Consider the following 22,575-nt stretch of genomic DNA (forward strand, 5'->3'; position numbering starts at 1 on the left):
AATCTTTGAAGGGGATTTTTTTTTTTTATAACTTACAACAACCTTGTTGCATAAGTGTGCACACCCTTAAACTAATACTTTGTTGAAGCACCTTTTGATTTTATTACAGCACTCAGTCTTTTTGGGTATGAGTCTATTAGCATGGCACATCTTGGCATGGCAATATTTGCCCACTCTTCTTGGCAAAATCGCTCCAAATCTGTCAGATTGCGAGGACATCTCCTGTGCAACAGCCCTCTTCAGATCACCCCACAGATGTTTAATTGGATTCAGGTCTGGGCTCTGGCTGAGCCATTCCAAAACATTAACATTATCAAAACATAATCTTCTTCTGGTGAAGCTATGCTTTTGTGGGTTTGGATGTGTGCTTTGAGTCGTTGTCGTGCTGAAAGGTGAACTTCATCTTCAGCTTTCTAATGGACGCCTGAAGGTTTTGTGCCAAAATTGCCTGGTATTTGGAACTGTTCATAATTCTCTCAACCCTGACTAAGTTCCAGCTGAAGAAAAACAGCCCAAAGCATGATGCTGCCACCACAATGCTTCACTGTGGGTATGGTGTTCTTTGGGTGATGTGCGGTGTTGTTTTTGCGCCTAACATACCATTTGGAATGATGGCCAAAAAGTTCAACCTTGGCTTCATCAGACCATAACACATTTTCCCATGTGCTTTTGGGAAACTTGCAAACTTCAGCCGGGCTTGGATGTTTTTCTTTGTAAGAAAAGCTTCTGTCTTGGACCCTTCTCTTGACATATCTTTCAACAATGAGATCCCTCTGATGCTTTTGGAGCTCTCTGCGGACCATGGCTTTTGCTCTGAGATGCAATTAAGAAAATGTCAGGATAATCTTACTAAAACAGCTGAACTTTATTTGTCATTAACTAGAGTCCCTTTAAATGATGGCAGGTGTGTACTTGTATTTAACATGAGTTTGAATGTGATTGGTTAATTTTGAACACCGCCACATCCCCAGTTATAAGAGGGGATGCAACCATAAGGTTTTTATTTTTCATTTTTCCCCCTTCAGATTGTTTTTCAATTGAATTGTTCATGTTATAGGTCACATTAAAGGTGGAAAAAGTTCTGACATGGTTTATCTTTGTCTCACTCTTTTACATCACAAAAACCTGGCATTTTAATAGGGGTGTGTAGGCTTTTTATATCGACTGTACATCTAAACCTAGTCAAACATAGAAACAATGGAATGAGTTAGGCTTTACAAAACAACTGTGCCATTATGAAAATGCTGCAACTGTTTGAAAAGACACATTTTTCCCCCACATTTATTGAAAATCATGCTGTGATGTCTGAGATAATAAGTGGATTAGCATAAATGTACTTAGCCTGTAAAGGCGATTCTGAATTCTTGACTGATATATATCCTTTTATCATACTCACTGGTTATACCTATTGGTCATTCTGTGACAGAGAAGTACAATTTCAACAGTTTTCCACAAAATCGAAATTTAAGGGTTCTAGAGTCAAATTTGTTCCTTGTGAGGAGAGATACCTTTGTCCTGAATTGAATAATTTTAGGTCAAATGGGGTGAGGGGTGTGACTTTGCAGAGTTAGCATTTTTGAAAACTTGTTACAGCGCCACCACCTGGTCAATTATTGTAATTAGGAAATTACGGATCTCTATGACAACACCCAAATGTTGTCAAAATCAAGTCAGTGGTGTGACATATTGCTCATGATGTACGTACTGGTACACAGAGACCAATCAATATAACCTTACAGACTTTATTGTGGTGGACAATGAAACACTATCAATATTAATCATACACAGTCAACAACAATGGATAAATAAGGGAAACACAGACACCTCTCCCTTTCTCTCATCCACAATACTCAAACACAGATTAATTAGACCAATCTGCATTTTCTTCTGTGGTAAAGTAGACTCTGTTGTTGTAATGCAGTCAGACAGTAGTTCTAGGGTTATGGAAGACAATAAATGCATTCATAACCTGACATCATGTCTAGGGTAGATAAAAACAAACTAAAGCCTTTCAATCAAACCACCTATGCTATTATTAAACATTGTCAGCTCTGCTAAAGGTAATTTCAATAAAAATATAACTTCCTGTTGCTTCTTCATGAAGGCTATTTTACTTTTCTGAACACACATCTCAGTGTAACTGACATTTTTGATTATTAAATATATTTGGCAAAAGCATACATCCATTCCTAAAACATGTCTATTCTGTAAAAGCCTCTTGTAACACTGTGATATTCTGTTACACATTGTTATTTTGTTATTATTATTATTATCTGTGAACAACATGCTGTGTGATTTCATCCAGTAAAGAGTCAACATCTGCAAACAACGCCAAAGTCAGCCCTTCCTCAATCTCCTGTTTTCTCATTTTGGAATGTCAGAAGCCAAGCCTAAAGAAACACAGGCCCTCAAGTCACTTTGATGTCCTCTATTCTGACTGTGTCTTTAATGTACCTCTCATTACGCCTGCAACTGTAAGCCTTTACAGGAAATAAAAGGCAAACATTGTTCTGCCGACATTTGCTTTACATGCACTAAAAATATTTTTCCTTGCGGGATTCAAGAAAATAGTGTTTAATTATTATTCTCACAGAATCCACTGGATGGCACTATAAGGTTGAGTAATAAGGATTGTCTGGCAGTCAGAGGCTGTCAGGTGTTTTAGTCAAACTGCTGCAACCGTAAGAACAGTATCACATTAATTCAAATATTGACTGAATTGTGGTTCTTATCATGCATTGAATGGATCCGTTAATGTACCACAATCCCCTGAGGTATCTTACTCCCATTTAAACAATGGAATTACAACAGTCAATTTACAGTTGTCATGCTCGTCTTAAAGTGGGTGCTATATGTACATATGTAACAGACAAAAATATAATGTTCATTGTTTAATTATGTCTTCAGCAAGGAAAATTACAATGGACTATTAAATGTTTTCTCTGAACATTGCCATGATGTCATGTTCTACTTAGACCAGATCACCCCTAACAACCTAAGCAACAAACTCTATATTCCAACAAGTACGCATCACGTAGAAAAACTCAGGAGAGTGAAAAACATGGAGAAAACATATTATACTCAGTCAATTCTGACCCTTCTGCTTCGTTTATCTGCTGGAATCAACGTAACTGATCGGAACTTCAATACTACATTTAGGTTATTTCCGGAGGATTTTGATTGCCGGACCAAACAATGCCAAAGCTTTTAGGACTTAGCGTTGTGGATTTACTATGGTTGTCATTGGCTTTATGTTTTCTATTAGCTTTTTGTGTCCACAGACTTACACTTCACCTACCGACTAGATATGAAAAGTCCAAAGTGAATATATTATTCCAGGATGTAATTCGATACGGTAAAACAAAGGGGCTATTGAAACGAGAACATTGGCAGCACGTTTTTGATATTCCAAAAAGGTAATACCTATATTTGTAATTTTTTTTAATGAAATTTTTTAATTTAACTCAATTTTGACAGTTTAGTAAATTAGTAACTCTATAAACTGGTGTAGGCCATTGCTTGTAATTACTTTCTTTGTAGATGGTTCTGGCACTTCTATGCGATCTCCATTGGCTGGAATGGTTTGCTTATTGTCCTCTCATTTCACGTGATTGTATGGGGCCAGCAATTCCCATCATGGTTGACTGACATATTAAGATATCTGACTGGTGGACCAGTGGCAGTCAAACGAGGTAACTTTTCCAAATCTGGGATATTTTATGGTTACCTCACAGTTTTGTTTTAGCTCACTGCCATGGCCCCTGGGAAACGTACTGACCATGTGAGATTGTGAAGCACACTTTTCTCATCCCTAGTGCATGTAACATTGTGTTTCCATGGTAAATATTCAGTCATGACTCTTTTGGTAGTTCCACAGGTGTCGACTGTGCTGGTGCAATTGCTGCTATGGGTCCATTCCCTCAGGCGACTACTGGAATGCCACTTAGTCAGTGTGTACTCTGATGGGGTCATTCACATTGTTCAGTATTTATTTGGCCTCGGCTACTACATTTTGCTGGGACTGACAGCACTGTGTTCGGATCCTTTGATAACTGAAGACGGTAAACTTTGTAATGCTTTACAATTCACCTACCACATGATTTATCTGCTACATGTAATTGTGATATGATTTCATTCTACTTATGCATGACTGATGGTTTGGTAGGGAGCCCTGGTTTCCCACTCCTCTCACAGCTACAGTGGTACCATGTGACTGGCATGGTTATTTTCTCCTGGGCCTCGTTGCTGCAGCATCGCTCCCTGGTCCTGCTAGCCAGACTACGCACTAGAGGATCTGGTGAGGTTATGCAATGCATGCATATCACGTCTCCATTAGTATCTTTAAATGACCTAGAACAGCCACTCTGCATGTGTGGTAAAACAGATATACAGTGGGGCAAAAAAGTATTTAGTCAGCCACCATTTGTGCAAGTTCTCCCACTTAAAAAGATGAGAGGCCTGTAATTTTCATCATAGGTACATTTCAACTATGGGAGACAAAATGAGAGAAAAAAACCAGAAAATCACATTGTAGGATTTTTTTATGAATTAATTGATAAATTCCTCTGTAAAATAAGTATTTGGTCACCTACAAACAAGCAAGATTTCTGGCTCTCACAGACCTGTAACTTCTTCTTTAAGAGGCTCCTCGGTCCTCCACTCGTTACCTGTATTAATGGCACCTGTTTGAACTTGTTATCAGTATAAAAGACACCTGTCCACAACCTCAAACAGTCACACTCCAAACTCCACTATGGCCAAGACCAAAGAGCTGTCAAAGGACACAAGAAACAAAATTGTAGACCTACACCAAGCTGGGAAGGCTGAATCTGCAATAGGTAAGCAGCTTGGTGTAAAGAAATCAACTGTGGGAGCAATTATAAGAAAATGGAAGACAATAATCACCCTCGATCCGGGGCTCCACGCAGGATCTCACCCGTGGGGTCAAAATGATCACAAGAACCGTGAGCAAAAATCCCAGAACCACACAGGGGGACCTAGTGAATGACCTGCAGAGAGCTGGGACCAAAGTAATAAAGGCTACCATCAGTAACACACTACGCCGCCAGAGACTCAAATCCTGCAGTGCCAGACGTATCCCCCTGCTTAAGCTAGTACATGTACAGCCCGTCTGAGGTTTGCTAGAGAGCATTTGGATGGTCCAGAAGAGGATTGGGAGAATGTCGTATGGTCAGATGAAACCAAAATATAACTTTTTGGTAAAAACTCAACTTGTCGTGTTTGGAGGAGAAATAATGCTGAGTTGCATCCAAAGAACACCATACCTACTGTGAAGCATGGGGATGGAAACATCATGCTTTGGGGCTGTTTTTCTGCAAAGGTACCAGGACGACTGGTCCGTGTAAAGGAAAGAATGAATGGGGCCATGTATCGTGAGATTTTGAGTGAAAACCTCCTTCCATCAGCAAGGGCATTGAAGATGAAATGTGGCTGGGTTGTTCAGCATTACAATGATCCCAAACACACCGCCCGGGCAACGAAGGAGTGGTGTTGTAAGAAGCATTTCAAGGTCCTGGAGTGGCCTAGCCAGTGACCAGATCTTAACCCCATAGAAAATATTTGGAGGGAGTTGAAAGTCTGTGTTGCCCAGCGACAGCCCCAAAACATCATTGCTCTAGAGGAGATCTGCATGGAGGAATGGGCCAAAATACCAGCAACAGTGTGTAAAAACCTTGTGAAGACTTACAGAAAACGTTTGACCTCTGTCATTGCCAATAAAGGGTATATAACAAAGTATTGAGATTAACTTTTGTTATTGACCAAATACTTATTTTCCACCATAATTTACCAATAGATTCATCAAAAATCTTACAATGTGATTTTCTGGATTTTTTAAAATAATTTTGTCTCTCATATTTGAAGTGTACCTATGATGAAAATTACAGGCCTCTCTCATCTTTTTAAGTGGGAGAACATGCACAATTGGTGGCTGACTAAATACTTTTTTTGCCCCACTGAACTTGTGTCATTTGTGTATACATGTCTTATTATTGTGTTTTGTGTTCTATTTTGTAGGAACAGTGGAGACTCTTGCCCATAGGGTTCCGAGGGGAGGCTGGTTTGAGCTGGTCTCATGCCCTCATTACTTTGCTGAACTGCTGATCTATGCATCTCTGGGGATTGTCTCTACCAGTCACACTCTCACCTGGTGGCTTGTTTTCCTTTATGTGCTCTTCAACCAGGCACTGGCCGCCCAGCTCTGTCATGAGTTTTACAGAAACAGGTTTCAGTCTTACCCAAAGCATCGCAAAGCATTCATCCCTTATTTATTGTAACCGATACATGAGGTGAACCAAAGCATGTTGTCAATGTGATTTATTTTGTAAAAACAATTTGGCTCATGACATACACCTAAAGACATTGTTAATAATTGTGGCTCAATGACGACTCCTCACAGAATCGAGCATACAGGCAAAGAAGGATCTGGCTTGCTTGCATAACAGCATATTAGAGAATGGTTGCTTTAGGGTGGCAAGCTCCTCAAACTCTAGTTTACCAGCAATGGATTTCTTCCTACATAGATATAGCTCAATTTCTACAATCAGTCTCTGAGGTTTATTGTGCAAACTCTATCTACATGTGGACTACAGCCCTGGAAAGGGGAGTGGGTGGGGGTTAAATGTGTAATATTAGTGTTTGTTGCTAGTTTGTGCTGTTTTGTATTGTTAATTACAATTTATCAATCAAAATACTGGAGGCATTATTAAAACTGCAATGAATGTAAGCAATAAGGCACGAAGGGGTGTGATGTATGGCCAATAGACCAGGGCTAAGAGCTGTTCTTAGGCATGACGCATTGCGGGGTATATACACTGATCAGCCATAACATTATGACCACCTGCCCGATATTGTGTAGGTCCCCCCTTTTGCCGCCAAAAAAGCCCTGACCCGTCGAGGCATGGACTCCACTAGACCTCTGGAGGTGTGCTGTGGTATCTGGCACAAAGACATTAGCAGCGGATCCTTTAATTCCTGTAAATTGCAAGATTGGGACTCCATGGATCAGACCTGTTTGTCCAACACATCCCACAGATTCTCGATTGGTTTGAGATCTGGGGAATTTAAAGGGCCACCCATGACCCTGTTACCGGTTAACCACTTTTCCTTCCGTGGACCACTTTTGAAAGGTACTGACCACTGCAGACCAGGAACACCCCACAATGGTTGCAGTTTTTGAGTTGCTCTGACCCAGTGGTCTAGCCATCACAATTTATCCCTCGTCAAAGTCGCTCAGATCCTTTCGCTTGCCCATTTTTCCTGCTTCAAACACATCACCTTTGAGGACAGAATGTTCACTTGCTACCTAATATATCCCATCCACTGACAGGTGCCATGATAATGAGATTATCAGTGTTATTCACTTCACCTGTCAGTGGTTATAACGTTATGGCAGATCGGTGTATATTGTGGAATAATAGTGAAGACATCAAAACTATGAAATAGCACATATCGAATTAAGTAGTAATCCAAATTGCGCTGTGACATTGCGCTGTGTGATGGAACAGCACATTTTAGAGTGGCCTTTTATTGTGGCCAGCCAAAGGCACACCTGTGCAATAATCCTGCTGTCTAATCAGCATCTTGATATGCCACACCTGTGAGTTGGATGGATAATCTCGGCAAAGAAGTGCTCACTAACACAGATTTAGACAGATTTGTGAACAATATTTGAGAGAAATAGGCCTTTTGTGTACATAGAGGAAGTCTTAGATCTTTGAGTTCAGATCATGATAAATGGGGGCATAAACAAAAGTGTTTATAATTTGGTTTAGTGTATATTTATATTTTAGGTTCTTCAGAATAGCCATCCTTTCCCTTGATTACAACTTTGCACATGCTTGGCATTCTCTCAATCAGACTGAACTCTTAAGCCTGAATGCCAACATATGTGTCTGGAAAAATAATGTACTGCTCATCACCTGGCTAATATCATACCTAGTGATACTGCATTGTGGTGGGAGCATCATGCTCTATGGATGCTTTTCATGCTTTGCAGGGAGTCTAATCGGGATTGAGGGAATGATGAACGGAAATAAAATGAAGAGGTCCTTGAATAAAACATTATCAGAGTGCCCAGAACCTCAGATTGAGGCAATGGTTAATCTATTAGCATAACAACAACCTGAAAAATACAGCCAGGACAACACTGGTGTGGCTTTCAGACAAGTATGTGAATGCCCTTGAGTGGCCCAGCCAAAGCCTGGACTTTAACCCTATTGAACTTAGAGAGAACTAAATATTGCAGTTCTCTGATGCTCCCCATCCAACCAGACCAAGCTTGAGAGTATCTGCCTGGAAGAATTGGAGAAACTGCCCAAATCCAGGTGTGCAAAGATGGCATGGTGAATGTGCTTCTATAAAATACTGAATTAAGGGTCTGATCCTGATGTACACAAGATATTTAAGTTATACATTTTTGATAAATTGGTACACATTTCTAAAAATATGTTTTAACCTTCATTATGGGACATTGTGTGAAGATAGGTCGGGAGAAAACGTTATAAATTTAGTCAATTGCACAACAAAGCGTGTAGAAAACTGATGCGGTCTGATGCCACGTCTGAAATCTGATCTGATTGGTTAAAATATCCAATAATGGATAATCATCAGAATTGGGCTCCCAGTGTGAATGCAGCCATGTTACTTGTACACCTCTGGAGATGTAACATGTTGGGTTTACGCCAGGAACTAGCCTATTCCCTGCTGTAATTGACAGCAGCAGCTCAATGATATTGGTGTTGCTGTCAGCAGCTATAAGGTGGTAAGGGGTTCACTTTACGACTGGAGATTTGGATTGCCTCTAGAACGTATATTTGCAGTGTAAATTTTATAAAGTCTTCGAGCATGTTGTGACTGATTAGTATTTAAAATGCTTTATTTGACCAATTCTGAATATTACTAATTTATCTAAAAAGTGTGTTGTTTACATCCATTAACGATACCTACCTATTTCTACTTCGTCGCTGCGTTATCCTGTGGATACAGGAAACCAGTTTTTCACGTCAAGTCCTTTTTTCTGGGTATTTTTTTGCGCATGTGCAAGTCTTTCTAACTTGACAACATTTTCCGTGACATCAACAAATTGACAGTTGAATTAGTCAATAACCGTACTGGATTTAAGTTACGTCATGAACTTACATATACGTTCTACTTTCAGGGATCCAATCACGTAGTGGTGTACTGTCTCAGGTTGTACGTTCCCAACTCCTCAAATTCCGTATGAGTTCAATTCTAAACTCAGGGAAAGCTTCTCTATACACGCACACTGACTACGAGCTAGCTATGTAGTTTAGCAGTGAACACAATTATATTGGGTGACTGATGAAGTCAGGCAGTAGTTTTTGATACTTTTTATACTTATTTTAGGGGTGGTCATTTCGGTAATTGAATACATACACTTCTGCAAACTGCCTTTATTATTAGCATTTTAACAAAATCTAGCTACCCGCTTCGGTTGGTTGAAATGTCTCTACAGACCGGCGGAAAAGATGGAAGGGCGAATAGAACCGTGTTATGTGTCCTGCTGCCTCTGGCTGTCGCGGTGTTTTTGTCGGCCGGAGTTGCTGGGATGCAGACTCCGGAGGAACACAAACCAGTTCAAGAACAACCGCCACAAGAGGTAGATAATTACAGTAACTACATACTGTAAATATTATCTAATCAGTTCAACGCGCGGATGTTGAGCATGCTAACGGTAGCGTGTTAGCTAGCTAGCCATATAAGCAACTCGAAAGGATTCCACATAATAGCTAGCTACTAACATAGTTAACATAGCCAGAGAGAAAGTAAATAATGATGTGTCACCAGGCATCACACGTATCTATTTCACTTCGGCCTCTCTGAACATGCCATGCGTTTACCAGTAGCTTCCTTCTCTGGTGTATGTTTCTGCAGTTTGCAACTTAAACGTTTTGTTTAGCAGCATTAATAAACCTCGTTGTGTCACGAGCCACCAACTGGTCTGAAAAGCGGAAGCTACACAGCTATTAGCAACATTTAATTGTACCCCCTCAACGACGTAACTTGATTACCCTATTCGATCAAAAACCTTAAAATGTGTGTTTGGATAGGCAAATCAAAATGGTTTTCAGGACTAGTTTGTGGTACAAAACTCGTATTTTTTTTCCCTTTCCACAGAAAGTACATACTACTCGTGCTGTTAACACAGTGGTCAGTGAAAATGACTCCAGCAAATCTGGTGACCTGGGCTTCATCCATGCCTTTGTGGCTGCTATCTCTGTCATAGTTGTCTCGGAACTGGGAGACAAGACTTTCTTCATTGCTGCCATCATGGCTATGCGCTACAACCGCCTTACAGTGCTGTTAGGGGCTATGCTAGCCCTTGGCTTTATGACCTGCCTCTCAGGTTGGTGGAATGACCATTAATGTGTCTCCCAATTAGTGGAGGTACTATGTGCAGAAGCTTTTTTGAATATCTTTCTCAGTGTTTTCTCATATTATTTCTGCTCTGTATGGCCTGTCCTTTATCTAACATTCCTTTTGTTTTCAGTTATGTTTGGCTATGCCACAACAGTTATCCCCAGGATCTACACATACTACGTGTCCACAGCTCTGTTTGCCATCTTTGGTGTGCGCATGCTGAGAGAGGGACTGAAGATGAGTGCAGACGAGGGTCAGGAGGAGTTAGAAGAGGTCCAGGCCGAGATTAAAAAGAAGGATGAAGAGGTCTGCACGCGCACACACCAGAAATCAGAGGAATAAAAAAATGTATCTATTGATCTGGGGTCTCACTGTTTGGTTTGCATCTCTGGTTACTATAGCTCCAGCGGGCGAAGCTTCTGAATGGGGCTCCAGATGTGGAGTTGGGCTCAGGGTCCAGTCATCCGCAGAGGAAGTGGCACAGCTTTATCTCGCCTGTGTTCGTTCAGGCGTTCACCCTTACCTTCCTGGCAGAGTGGGGAGATCGCTCTCAGCTCACCACCATCATCCTGGCTGCCCAGGAGGTGAGTCCTGACAGTCCCATGGAGTCTGTACACTTCCAAGTAAAATTGGCAAACTTGACACATTTTATGCTGTCTTTCAGCCAAGGCGATAAAGTGCTGTCTCAGCGAAGCAATGGGTGTGAATGCATAGTCAGGTTTTTGCTTATTACGCTGTGTTTACTTATTCTTTTGCAGAAAGTTCAGTCTGTTTCAATGCAAGAAAGTATTTAGATGTGTGGTGGTCCATACCTTGTGTATCAAAATCATGACAAAACCAAAAAGCCGAAGTGTTCACTCAAAATGTTGATTGTATTTAATTATTTTAAACTGAAGTTGTAGTTCAGTTGTCGCCCTGAATCTGAATCAACTTGTAAGGAACCCAGCAGTCTCCACTCCGCTTTAGTGTGAAATAGAGGTCTGAACAGACATAAATGACTCCAGTCACCTTAAATCTGATCCACTATTGAACTGTGTTGGATCAAAAAGTCTATATTTGATCCTTAGACCCAGAGTTGGATCACCTTTGGTGGCTGCAGGAAAATGTGAAATGTTAACCAAATACAAAATTGTATTTAAAGTAAATGTTCATGAATTACGACCTAACATTTTCTTGCTATATGAGTGAGATGCTTGTCCTTCTAAAACTATTTTGATTATGTTAAATAGCTTATTTTCTATGTAGGAATGTTATGGGTGTACCGTAATGACAGTACATTGTGGGAGTTTCCTGTCATGAAAATTATCCTTCTATAGATTCTGGAGGATTAGGGGGTTTAGTACAAGTCTACATGGTTTTGGGTATGACTCAACAATGTTAATGTTAACTTTTAAAGGGGCAGTTACTTAAAATGTTCACCCGGCATAGCCAGAGGAAGGCTGGTCACCCCTCCGAGCCTGGTTCCTTTCTAGGTGTCCTTTCTAAATTTCGGGCCGTTAGGGAGATTTTCCTAGCCGCTGTGCTTCAGCACTCTTGTTGCTTGGTGTTTTGTAAAAGCATTTTGTGACAACTGCTGATGTAAAAAGGGCTTTATAATTACATTTTATTGTTTAAAGAATGTCCTCATGACAATAAATATCCTCCATAAAACAGCTGGTTCTGAACAGGTTCAGAACAGGCAACAACATTAATCTCACTGGCAATCTCTCTGGCTTGAGGTCTTGTTATAGTGAATATACATAGGCCTATTGCTACATTGTTTCAACCGCGGCCTCAGTGTTTTGTGGCTTATAAGCTTGGGACAAACTGTATTGCTTTATTTGCACAAGGGTGCTTTTCGTGTAGCCTTTTTTATGACCAATGGAGAACTCGAGTTCTGGGTGTAAAACTGGCTCTTTGTGAGGTGACAAATACTGTAAAAAGCTAATATAAGACAATATCCTGACAACTCGTCAAATGGTCACTTTTAGGACTACATTTAATCACTGGACATGGAGGCTACCTCCTGCTTTAAGAGTAGGGCCTAAAAAATGGAAAGGTGTTGGTGGAAGATATTTAAATTAGTAATGTCATTAAAAAGTATGAGACAGGAATTGTCTGCCAAACACAATTATGGATCCAAGCTGGAAAAGCAATTCGCAAAATGTTTATATTTTAGCTGAAGACTTTCGGGAGATCTAAGACAACAAGTCATCACAAAGATCCTTGCCCTCCCCCCTCTACTAACTCTACACCAATGACTGAACCCCCGAGCCGTGAACCTGTCAAGCCACTGAAGTGGGGAGGTGACACCACTTTGGTCACTCATCACTGGGAATGATGACCCCATGGACTGTAGAGAGATGGACCAGCTAACTGCCTGGTGATGTCAAACCAACCTGGTATTTCAGAAGGACTAACTGTAGAATTGGCAGGATTTCTGGAAAAAGGCTATACATCTCTGGAGATTGAGACATCTGCTGTCAGCTTGTCAAAGCAATTCAAATTTGCAGAGTTCATCTAAACATCTCCCAATCTGTCCTGACCTGGCTTTACACATCAACCGGTCATTTGCTGTTACAAACATTCTGCTCCAGCTGGCAACGGGCAGGTCAAAACCAATATTGTGGGCTTGCTGAGCATTAGCGCTTAAGTTTACATCTTCCTCCCTCTGAAATTACAGTTCGGATTGGTTTCTGTTTTCTTTTTGTCATGTCTGTTTCAGATGAATTGCACAGATACAGCTGCTTAGATATCAGTTTCATCGTCCAAGAAAATGCTCCAGCATGGAAGAATCCTTAATGAATGAATGTGCATCTTATGCCTTACACTTCACTTCAAGTTTAGATTCCTATTTTACCCATACAATTTAAAATGAACTACAGCTTCCGGTGGGGAACCCTACACCAGTTTTACTCCACAATAAACACTTGGATTAAACCGTTTCTTTTGCAAACCTTATACAGACGGGACGTTTTGGCCTAATGAGTTGTTTAGGGAGTTGTACAGTTTCTGCTGCAGAACCATGACCACTACTTGGTTTCTTTGAAACAGTTTTGTCATAAACCAATTCTCTGTCTCAGGATCCTTTTGGAGTGGCTGTGGGCGGTACTCTGGGACACTGTTTGTGCACAGGACTGGCTGTGATTGGAGGAAGGATGATTGCACAGAAGATCTCTGTCAGAACTGGTAATATATTTTGCGTCACTTCTGTTTCATACTTGGTCCCCTTTTTCAGTGTCCCCAGTAATATACTTAGTGTATATTGTAAGGAATCAATTCATTGGAATTCTGGATGTTTTGTTTCTCCTCAGTTACAATCATTGGTGGGATCATGTTCCTGGGCTTTGCCTTATCCGCCCTCTTCTTCAAGCCAGAGGTTTGATTCTGACTGGAGGATGGACTTCCTGGCAAAAGTTGTACATAACTGTAAAGTTCAACGATTCATTTAGAGAAGCTGTATTCTTGTCGCGTGTGTGTCTTTGAGTGTGACAGTTGTACTGTACTGTGTGTGTGTGTGTGTGTGTGTGTGTGTGTGTGTGTGTGTGTGTGTGTGAAACAGAGTACTCTAATGGGATTGAGTCTGTATGAATGTAGCACCCGAATGTCCTCTTGTCTTACTGAGTCTGTGATCCCTCACGTTCTGAATCTTGTAACTTCCACACATAAACAAGACGACGTACCTCCCCCTCACACTCAATGCCGAGCTTTGGTCAGTTTATTCGATCAATCCCCATCTTTAGTTATTTTAATATGCTTTAAGAGCAGCTTGTTGGTCGTTGGACCGCATGGACTAGTGTTGCTGAGCAGCTATGTCTCCTGGCTGACCGCTGACCCCAGGCCAGTCTTGTGGAGGAGGTCAGTGATCGGGCCATGGTGGAGAGCTCTGTGGTCAGGTAGACTTAACTCCTGTATATGTTGTTGCCCTCAATGTCATCTGAAAATGGAAACAGGGCCTTCCCTTTAATCATTGGACTTTTCCGGATGTGTCAGCAATTTGGCAATTTAGCTTTGGCTGTGTACATCCGGCGATTTCCATTTGCTAGATAGACATGCTAGCCAATATCATTAAAGGTGCAGTAACCCATTCAGTAATGTCTAGATTGTGGTCTAACAGTGAAGAAACACAGCTTTTGTCTGCACCTGAAAGTGGTACTGAGGTTTATAGAAGTTGTGTCTGAGACACATTGGTGAAGAAATCATGGGAATAAATATTATAACTTGATCTTAAATTTCATTGTCATACAGGACAATTTCTCAAAAGACATAGTTGTTGGTTACAGTATTTATTTACGACTTGGGAGCATGGGAATTATAATATTGTTAATGATAGTAGTTTTACCTTCTTTTTTTTTTTAGTACTTAGACAAAAACTTTTACAGGGTAATGTCATGTCATTGTCAATATTTGACAAGTTGTACCCTGAGACTGCCTAGTCTCAAACCTGATCCTAGGCAACAGTGACTAGGCTCCGGTTTCAATTATGGACTCTTTTGGGAACTTGGTATAAGAAAAGAGAATTCAGGGGTGGGTCCCCTCCAAACAGAACACTCCCCTAACAAAGGCAGACATGCTAGAATGTCACAATTAGAATCCAAAGTTGTCATACTTTTTAGTAGTAATATAAATGTAGGTAGTTGATTCGAGCCACTTACAAAATGCACTCATTACATATAACCTCTGATCTGCATCTTGCTAGTTACTAATTAGCTTTTTATTCAAATTTAAAATGTAGAAACATTTCCTTTATGCCAACAGTCTGTCATTTATACTAGACTACACAGTCACTGTTGTCTAGGGTTGGGTTTTCCACACTACTGACAACTATGTATGCTCTTTTGCTATACAGATTAATTTTGGATTATTGAAGCCTGATCATTGTAAATGCTCAATAAAACCTCATGCCTACCCTGAACTCTAACCTTCTGACTTCTTGCCTTGCTCCTACATTGTATGCATTGACAATTATTCCGGAGGAGTGTTGCAGTGAGTTGCAAAAAGCAGGTTTACAACTTGATAAATGACAGTTGAATATCCGAACGTAAGGCTTCCTCAGATTAAAGTACAGAGACAATGTTAATACATATTTTTTTTTATTTGAAAATGTAATAAGGGAGAGCAAACAGCAGTGTTTGCTTGAAAAGGTTCCATTATGTTTATGTAAGAATTGTCTGGCTCTAGAAATGAATTTATAAGCACACTCTTTGCAGTGATATTACTGCACCATTAAAATGCAAAATCCCTTCAGAATGTCTCAGGGTGTTCACATGCCCTAACTTAGTTTTGCCGCAGAGCAACCATAGAAATAGAACAGGGCAGAATAAATATTAAAATGCACCTTTTTAAATCCAAGGGATGGAACTCCCAAAACAATTCAGGCCACCGGATTATGTTAAAAAAAAAAATATCTACCTATTCTGACAGCAATATTGGTCTATCTATACCACTGATTTCTGGCAATCCACCAGAATGTGCCATTTGAACTTTGGGTTCAAGTCATGGTATGTCATTAAAACAACAGATGTTGTAGAGTAAAACACATTGACAGTCTACAAACAGTCCCTTCTACTTGTTCTGAATCTGGTAATCAGTATACAGGTTAGCCCTAGGTCAAACAGGTGTGAAGTGGTACATAGCCCTAGGTGATGATTCAATATGGATACTGCTAAGACAATACTCAGTTTATTATACCATCATACTTTCTTCCAGTTCTTGGTGCTTTTTGGAAAGTGTACTGAACAGATTGATTTCATGAGCCAAACTAGTGTTCTGCAAAGAACGCCACACAAAGATTAAATGATAGTAGAACACTGACAGACATTCAGAAATTCTAGTGTGTATATCAGAACTACAGAACATTGAACATGATTCACCACCTCCTTTTACATTGGGCATTCCATCTGGGTATTAAAAACAAGTAGAAGAATGTAGTATTTGCATCTTTCTCTTTGGGTACAAAACATCTTTACCACCCCCTCCCTCCATTTCCCCACCCACATCTAGTTGTGTTGAATGATTTAATCATAGCCTTTTAAGCTACAATCTAGAGGATCACTGATAGATCCAATAAACGTGAATGTTAAATGGGTCATATGAAAAGTGAACATCAAACGGGGTCAATTCTAGACCTGATTGAAAATAGGTAAATCTAGCATTTCACTCATACATTTAAGAGGTATATTTCCAGAGGACTTGTAAAATGCATTAGGCAATTTAAACCAATTACACGTGGGTATATATGCTATTAATTAAGGATTTCATTTTAAAATGTCAGTCCACCTTTGCATGAGCTCATGAAGTCAAAGAAGCCAACTGATTTGGGAAAATTTGTTCTACAGTCATCCTGTGTCACAGTTTGTTTAATCCCTTTCTCATGAGGTTAAATCTTCAGGTAGATTCATGTTCCGCTTTCCCTTTCTACAATGATGGCAGTATTTTACAGTGTATGACATCTATACTACTAGAACGTTCAAATGTCTCTTTTGAGGTCTAAATTGGGCATAAAAAAATAATCTTCAAATCTGAGGTTTAAGGTTATACATTTATCTAAGCCCTCTTCTGCTATTCCTTTCCTCACTCTCACCAGTTTTGACACTGCTGTGTTAGTGACTGATATTGAATTACATTCATTCAAGTATTGCACTCCCTGGCCTACTACTGCTAGCTATAAGGGTTATCAAGCCATTGGTGGCACAAGTGTACTTTGCATTAATAAGTTACATCATAAAATCACAGTGACCAACCAACTATTAAGAGCCACAGAACATTCTATACAACATGTTGGTTAAATTGTGTCTTGATATGAAATATTGGCAAAACGCTAACTGTGTACCAGTTTTAGTTCCACTGTATGGGGAAATGCAGAGCAAGTGGCCACTATTTGCATGAATTCAAACAAGCAGAGACTAGGAGGCTTTGGGTGACTTACTGCAATATGAACTCAAGGGCACAGGACTGTTTTTCCATGAGGTACTGCAACATGAACATACAGTAAATTGGACCAGCCAGCCTTGTGAGAGACCAGTAGAGGAAATGACCTGACATTCTACACAGTGTTCTTCTGTGATACAAGAGGTTTGATATGACATATGTGATTTGACAACTTCCACCAATAAACAGTGGCGCTATGCAGGTTTCAAACAATCCTGATGCAAGTCTTTCTGAGCACGATTCAGGATCCTCACAAAACAAAAAATGTAGCAAGCATAATAAAGGAAAGCTGACCATGAACATGCCAAGATAACATTCATGACAGCTACTGCTAGTGTCATCACAGGGACTAACAAGAAAGAACTAGGAGAACCAGATGCTAATCGCCAAGAGCCCCACATGACAACGGTTACCATAGAAACCTGGACACCCAATGCAGAAAACCCTGCCGTCTCCATAAGTCTCTTTTATATTATAGTGGTTGTCAAACCTGGGGATCCTAAGATATCTCACAATGCTGTTGTAGCCCTGAATTAGCTCACCTGAATGAACTAGTCAATGACTTAATCATTAGAAAACAAGTTGATTTTAGTGTGCCAGCTTTAGAATAAATGTAATACATGGAATGGCTGTGGGTCCCCGGCAGTAGAGGTTTGAGAAGCTCCTTTCTATTAGCCATAGCATCTGACACCTATTTAGCACAAAATCAGACCACCAGCACATTCCCTCACAACACAGAGTACACACTGCTGTATGATAATGGTTTAATTAACTAACTCTAATAGCACCTGCTTCATGTAAATGTCTTAAGTGTGTTTTTGTCTAGACTGGGCCATAATCTACACAGGTAACATCAACCAGTGATTTCAGTATTCTACCTATTCAAACAAGTACTGCCTGTAAATATGAGAAATGTCAATATCCATTTCAATATGTGCTACCTGTAAAGTACTAGCAACTTGAAGAGAAGGAAGATAGTGGTCACTTGTTGTTCTGACCATTACAATCCATATAAATAAATGTTGGAGATAAATGTCCTAAACATACACCAGCTGCTGGCTGAAACAGGAAAGAATAGGAACATGAAGGAAAGCATTTCATTCATTCTAAAGAGTCAATGCTAAAGTGATTCAGTATCCATAACAATTCTAAACTGTGCAAATGTCTGATTATGTGCTGAAATATGACTGACTTCAATTGCATATGATGCCAAATGCATTTGCATTTTCTCTGTGCTAAAAGTGCTATATCAGGAAAGGTTAAGGGGATTGTATTGTCAATGGACTAATGAACAAAATACTAAAAGCTGTTTTTTGAGTAAACTATCCCTTTAAAACAGTAATTCCTTTAGTTTGAAATAGAATGTTTCAGGCTTAAATAAACTACAGATAGATACAGTCTAAGACAGTTTAAGTAAAACGCGCTTCTGAATAGCTATGGCAACTGTTATGAGGCGTTATGGCATAAGGTTTCCATGAGCTCATAAGGTTTCCATAGGATACATTTAAAATCTATTTGGTCAACTGTGGGTCTTTGTTTTATTTACTATTTAAAATACTTTTTTTAGTAAGATTATGTATCTATTTAAAGTCCTCAACATGTTTGTTTGGACAACTATAATATATGTCTATATATTCTATAAAAAATATTGTAACTTTAAAACATTTCATTTTTTTAATCTCAATAGAGGAGTTTTACTAAGACTACAAGAGTGAGAAAGGATGAAACAAACTGTGACACAAACAGTAGCATCAGCGGTGTCCGAAACACACACACGCACACCCCCCAGGGAAGAAGGACATTTGTGGAAACATCTGCCATTAAGCACGTTAGGTTTGCTTTTTTTCATAAAGTACTACAGAGAAGAAAAAAGTATATTCAAAGCTACAAATAACAGACTACACTTCATTTCATGCATCATATAAAATATTAGTTCTCTTTCTTTTTGTCCATATATGTACATACTATTTTACATGTGTTCTGTACAATAAAAGTTCAATCCACATGACATTCTTAAAAATATTTTCTGACCCATAATTACTTTGACATTAAAAACAGTAATAGGAGGGGGGGGAACACTAAAACAAACCAAGCTTCAGTCTGCTGTCTGTTTTTCGTAGGACTTTAAGCCTGGATTGAAGCTCCAGGACATCAATAGGATCATCCTGCATAAATTAGTGATGTGAGGGTGACAGGAGCACACACACTGAACACACACAAAGGGGGAAGGGGACAAGCACTGGCGGGGCCGCAGGGTTCTCCCTGTCACCGCAGTGTGGGGACCTCCACAGAGTGGGGGCTTTAAGTGGGGTAAGAGTTCAGGGCAGAGTCAGAGCAACCCCGTGTTCACAACATAGTTCTCTCTCTGAAGCTCCAGTGGCTCGCGAGTTAAGTGCAGGCAGCCAGAGATCCACAGCAAGCGTCCACCCAATCTAACCCAACCCGCTGATCCAGTCGTCCATCCGAAGCAGGGCGGCCTCGGAGGCACGGTCTCAACACTGCTTTCTCAACGGAGATCTGCTTCACCTCCTCGGCCCGTCGCGCGCACGCATGGACGGACAGACAGACCTGGCCTTCGGTTTCGGGTCGACCTGTCAGAACGGCTGGAGCCACGCTACTGGGGCTGCGTGCAGGAGCTGCCGGACATGCTCTCTGCCCGGTGACAGGCCAGCTGCTGCTCCTGTTGCTGCTGCTGCTGGAGCTGCTGCTGCTGCTGCTGTTGCTGCTGTTGGAGCTGCTGCTGCTGCTGCTGATGTTGCTGCTGGAGCTGCTGCTGCTGCTGCTGTTGCTGCTGCGTGGCGGCGAACGCTCCCTGCTGCTGCAGTGGGAACGCCGCCTGCAGGATCAACTGGGTGGACTGGTTTCCGTGGAGCAGCCGAGGGCCCTAGGGGGACAGGGAGTGTAGGTGAGGGCCGGCGTGGGTGGGTGTGGTGGGGTCAAACGGGCAACCGTGTGACCTTTGGGGGGGTGGGGGCGCTCTCCGGCGGGCCGACTCACCTGGAGGAACTGGGTTTGCTGCTGGGCCTGTCCTTGCTGCGCGGCCGAGGCTTGGGTCTGGGCCTGGTTCTGTTGCTCCTGCTGCTGGCCGATGCTGATGGTCTGGGTCTGACCCTGCTGCGGAGCGAACGCCGTCACCACCTGACCCATGAACATGGATGTGGGAACCATGACTGCCCCGCACGCCATCGGGCCCGTCACCAGCTTCGTCAGCAGCTGGGAGCCGGCGGGGAACCTAAAACCAACCAGGGAGACAGGGGAGGGGGCAGTATGTGAGCCACAAATCTGAACCAGACCAAAAAGGCAGGCAAAGCCCTCGGGATAATAATCATAGTTGTCAGCAGCGACCAGCTGCCCAGCATGCTAACATACCCCGCTGGTGGCATCGTGTACCTGATCTGTCCCGAGCGGTCCTGGGCGAAGGTGCCCACGGTGCTGTTGCTGCTGTTCTGGGCCAGGCTGGTGGCGATCTGGACCACGTTGGCCTGGTTGGGCTGGGAGAGCATCATGGTGTTGTAGAGGGAGGCCGGCAGTGCACTCTGCTGGGGTGTCAGCGAGTGGGTGGACCGCACCGAAGACTGCGATAGGACAGAACTTGTGTCGCGCAGCAGGTTCTGTTGTTGAGGCGGGGCCTGCTGCTGGACCACGTGCTGCTGCTGCTGCGCGCCTCCCTGCAGGCTGCCTGTAGACATCACCTGGCTCTGCATGGTGAGCGCGCCCCCTGGCTGCATGGAGGGCCCCTGGGCCAGCTGCACAGAGCCCAGAGTCAGACCACCTGTGCCGGGCTGGAGGAACATCTGCAGAGGAGCAGATGCCACAGACTAAGTGTGACCTCAGAAAACCATGACACGTCTCCACACAAATGTCAGCAGTCATTTTGAATCAATCTCTCCCATCTTCAGTGAGTAAACTCGGTCCCCGCATTTAGAGTCCTTATAGTGATTACTGTATACAGGCAGTAGAGGGCAGTGCTAACCTGTAGGCCCTGGCCCTGCACCTTCTGGAGCTCTTCCTGGATCTGCCGGAGCTCTTGCTGCTGCCTCTGGATGTTGGCCTCAATCATCCTGGTCCTCTGCTCCAGCTGATCCTTCAGGTGCTGCATGGCATCCAGCTGGGTGGAGAACTGCACCATGGGCTAGCAACATGAAAACAATAATTAATGGGTGTAGACGGCTCAATACAACACAAATGTGTTGTCCCTGACACTGGGAAAAGAATGACCATCTTAAGGACAATTGCTCACCTGGACACTGGGCTGAATCTGCAGCTGTTGTTGTTGTTGTTGTTGTGGTGGTGGTTGCCGCTGTTGCAGTAGTTGTTGTTGTTGTTGCTGATGTTGTGTTTGCTGTGAAACCATCGATGGGACCATGTTCTGCCCCGTGTTCTGGGTGTGCTGGGAGCTCATTGAATGCTGTTGGGAGACAAACAAAAATCAGAAACCAAATCTATCCAAAACACAGAGACACAGGCTTCAAGAAACGCCTAATGACCTGACTGCCGATGGACGACCTCCGCTGTGATGTCATCTCGATAGCAGAGACGGACTGGCACCCCGATGTACCCCTGTCTGTCTTCAGCTTAGGCGCTGAGGAAAAAACAGCAACATTTTAGTTTTAGGGACAAAACATTTCCCAGAACAGACGAGACGGCTGCAAAAGGGGTGAGACGGCCGTGGCAAAATCCTATGGTCCGTTCTTACAGGCCGGGTTGGAGATAGCGGTGTGGGACGAGGACTTCCTGGAGCTGCGAGACGAAACGGAGGGTGTGCGGCTGCGGTCAAAGCGCTCCAGGGCCTCCTTCAGGCTGGAGGTGTTCAGCTGGTGTTGAGATTCAGAACCAGAGTCCTGAGACTGCTGGGAGATTGAGAGAGTATTCAGCAGACCTGAAGTGTTTACCATGTCTAGCTACAGACAGAGTGGTAGGCATCTTATTCATTAAGTTGAACAAGACCATATTAACTAGGGATACACAGTTCGGGCCGATGCTAGGCTCATGTACTAGTACTCATATAAATATGCCGATACCACGTCATGGTCATGATTGTGTCGCCTCTGGAACATCACATCGAAAAATGACACTTTGTGAGAATTGGAGGTTTGGAGATAAAGGAGTTTCAAGAGGCTGGCTACAGTATGATGCTGAGGCTGTGGTGACGAGTGGTTGTGTGTGTGGCCAGTAAGCTAAAGATAAAAGCAGAAGCAACACATTTTTGACACAAAAAGGAAATTATTATTTTGGCTGGTAAATAGCATCTATGAACTGTATGGA

General features: G+C 42.0%; 3 protein-coding genes across 7 annotated transcripts in view; 2 read left to right on the forward strand and 1 right to left on the reverse strand.

Annotated features, from left to right (window-relative positions):
- Positions 1–3,136: 3,136 nt before the first annotated feature.
- srd5a3 (steroid 5 alpha-reductase 3) lies at positions 3,137–6,858 on the forward strand. The gene is made up of 5 exons (XM_010872236.3): positions 3,137–3,416; positions 3,541–3,692; positions 3,870–4,061; positions 4,166–4,297; positions 6,037–6,858. Exons 1-5 carry the CDS (start codon positions 3,196–3,198, stop codon positions 6,294–6,296), a joined length of 957 nt encoding a protein of 318 aa, XP_010870538.1. The 5' UTR covers positions 3,137–3,195; the 3' UTR covers positions 6,297–6,858.
- An 886-nt stretch (positions 6,859–7,744) lies between these two features.
- tmem165 (transmembrane protein 165) lies at positions 7,745–15,301 on the forward strand. Its single transcript, XM_010872238.5, has 6 exons — positions 7,745–9,640; positions 10,159–10,387; positions 10,532–10,707; positions 10,803–10,985; positions 13,464–13,569; positions 13,695–15,301. The coding sequence occupies exons 1-6, from the start codon at positions 9,485–9,487 to the stop codon at positions 13,763–13,765; spliced, it is 921 nt and encodes a 306-aa protein (XP_010870540.1). The 5' UTR covers positions 7,745–9,484; the 3' UTR covers positions 13,766–15,301.
- Positions 15,302–15,456: 155 nt separating this feature from the next.
- clocka (clock circadian regulator a) overlaps positions 15,457–22,575 on the reverse strand; it is a 41,625-nt gene continuing 34,506 nt past the window's right edge. For 2 of the 5 annotated variants that reach the window (XM_010872239.5, XM_010872240.5), the window contains 7 exons: positions 22,007–22,160; positions 21,798–21,892; positions 21,551–21,718; positions 21,284–21,442; positions 20,680–21,104; positions 20,308–20,542; positions 15,457–20,194 (listed from right to left, as the gene is read on the reverse strand). In XM_010872239.5, the coding sequence (XP_010870541.3) occupies positions 19,925–20,194; positions 20,308–20,542; positions 20,680–21,104; positions 21,284–21,442; positions 21,551–21,718; positions 21,798–21,892; positions 22,007–22,160 (1,506 nt within the window). In that variant the 3' untranslated portion in view covers positions 15,457–19,924. The remainder of the gene's footprint in view (positions 20,195–20,307; positions 20,543–20,679; positions 21,105–21,283; positions 21,443–21,550; positions 21,719–21,797; positions 21,893–22,006; positions 22,161–22,575) is intronic. The other 3 variants (XM_010872243.5, XM_010872241.5, XM_010872242.5) reach the window with 3 other exon arrangements.

Source organism: Esox lucius, chromosome 8 (assembly GCF_011004845.1).
Source record: "Esox lucius isolate fEsoLuc1 chromosome 8, fEsoLuc1.pri, whole genome shotgun sequence".
Classification (NCBI taxonomy): domain Eukaryota; kingdom Metazoa; phylum Chordata; class Actinopteri; order Esociformes; family Esocidae; genus Esox; species Esox lucius.

Coding starts and splice junctions, on each gene's coding strand:
- srd5a3 (XM_010872236.3), top strand. CDS start 3,196: ATGCCAAAGCTTTTAGGACTTAGCGTTGTGGATTTACTATGGTTGTCA. Junction 3,693..3,869: donor ACCAGTGGCAGTCAAACGAG/GTAACTTTTCCA, acceptor CTCTTTTGGTAG/TTCCACAGGTGTCGACTGTG. Junction 4,062..4,165: donor TCCTTTGATAACTGAAGACG/GTAAACTTTGTA, acceptor ATGGTTTGGTAG/GGAGCCCTGGTTTCCCACTC.
- tmem165 (XM_010872238.5), top strand. CDS start 9,485: ATGTCTCTACAGACCGGCGGAAAAGATGGAAGGGCGAATAGAACCGTG. Junction 9,641..10,158: donor AAGAACAACCGCCACAAGAG/GTAGATAATTAC, acceptor CCCTTTCCACAG/AAAGTACATACTACTCGTGC. Junction 10,388..10,531: donor CTTTATGACCTGCCTCTCAG/GTTGGTGGAATG, acceptor TTTTGTTTTCAG/TTATGTTTGGCTATGCCACA.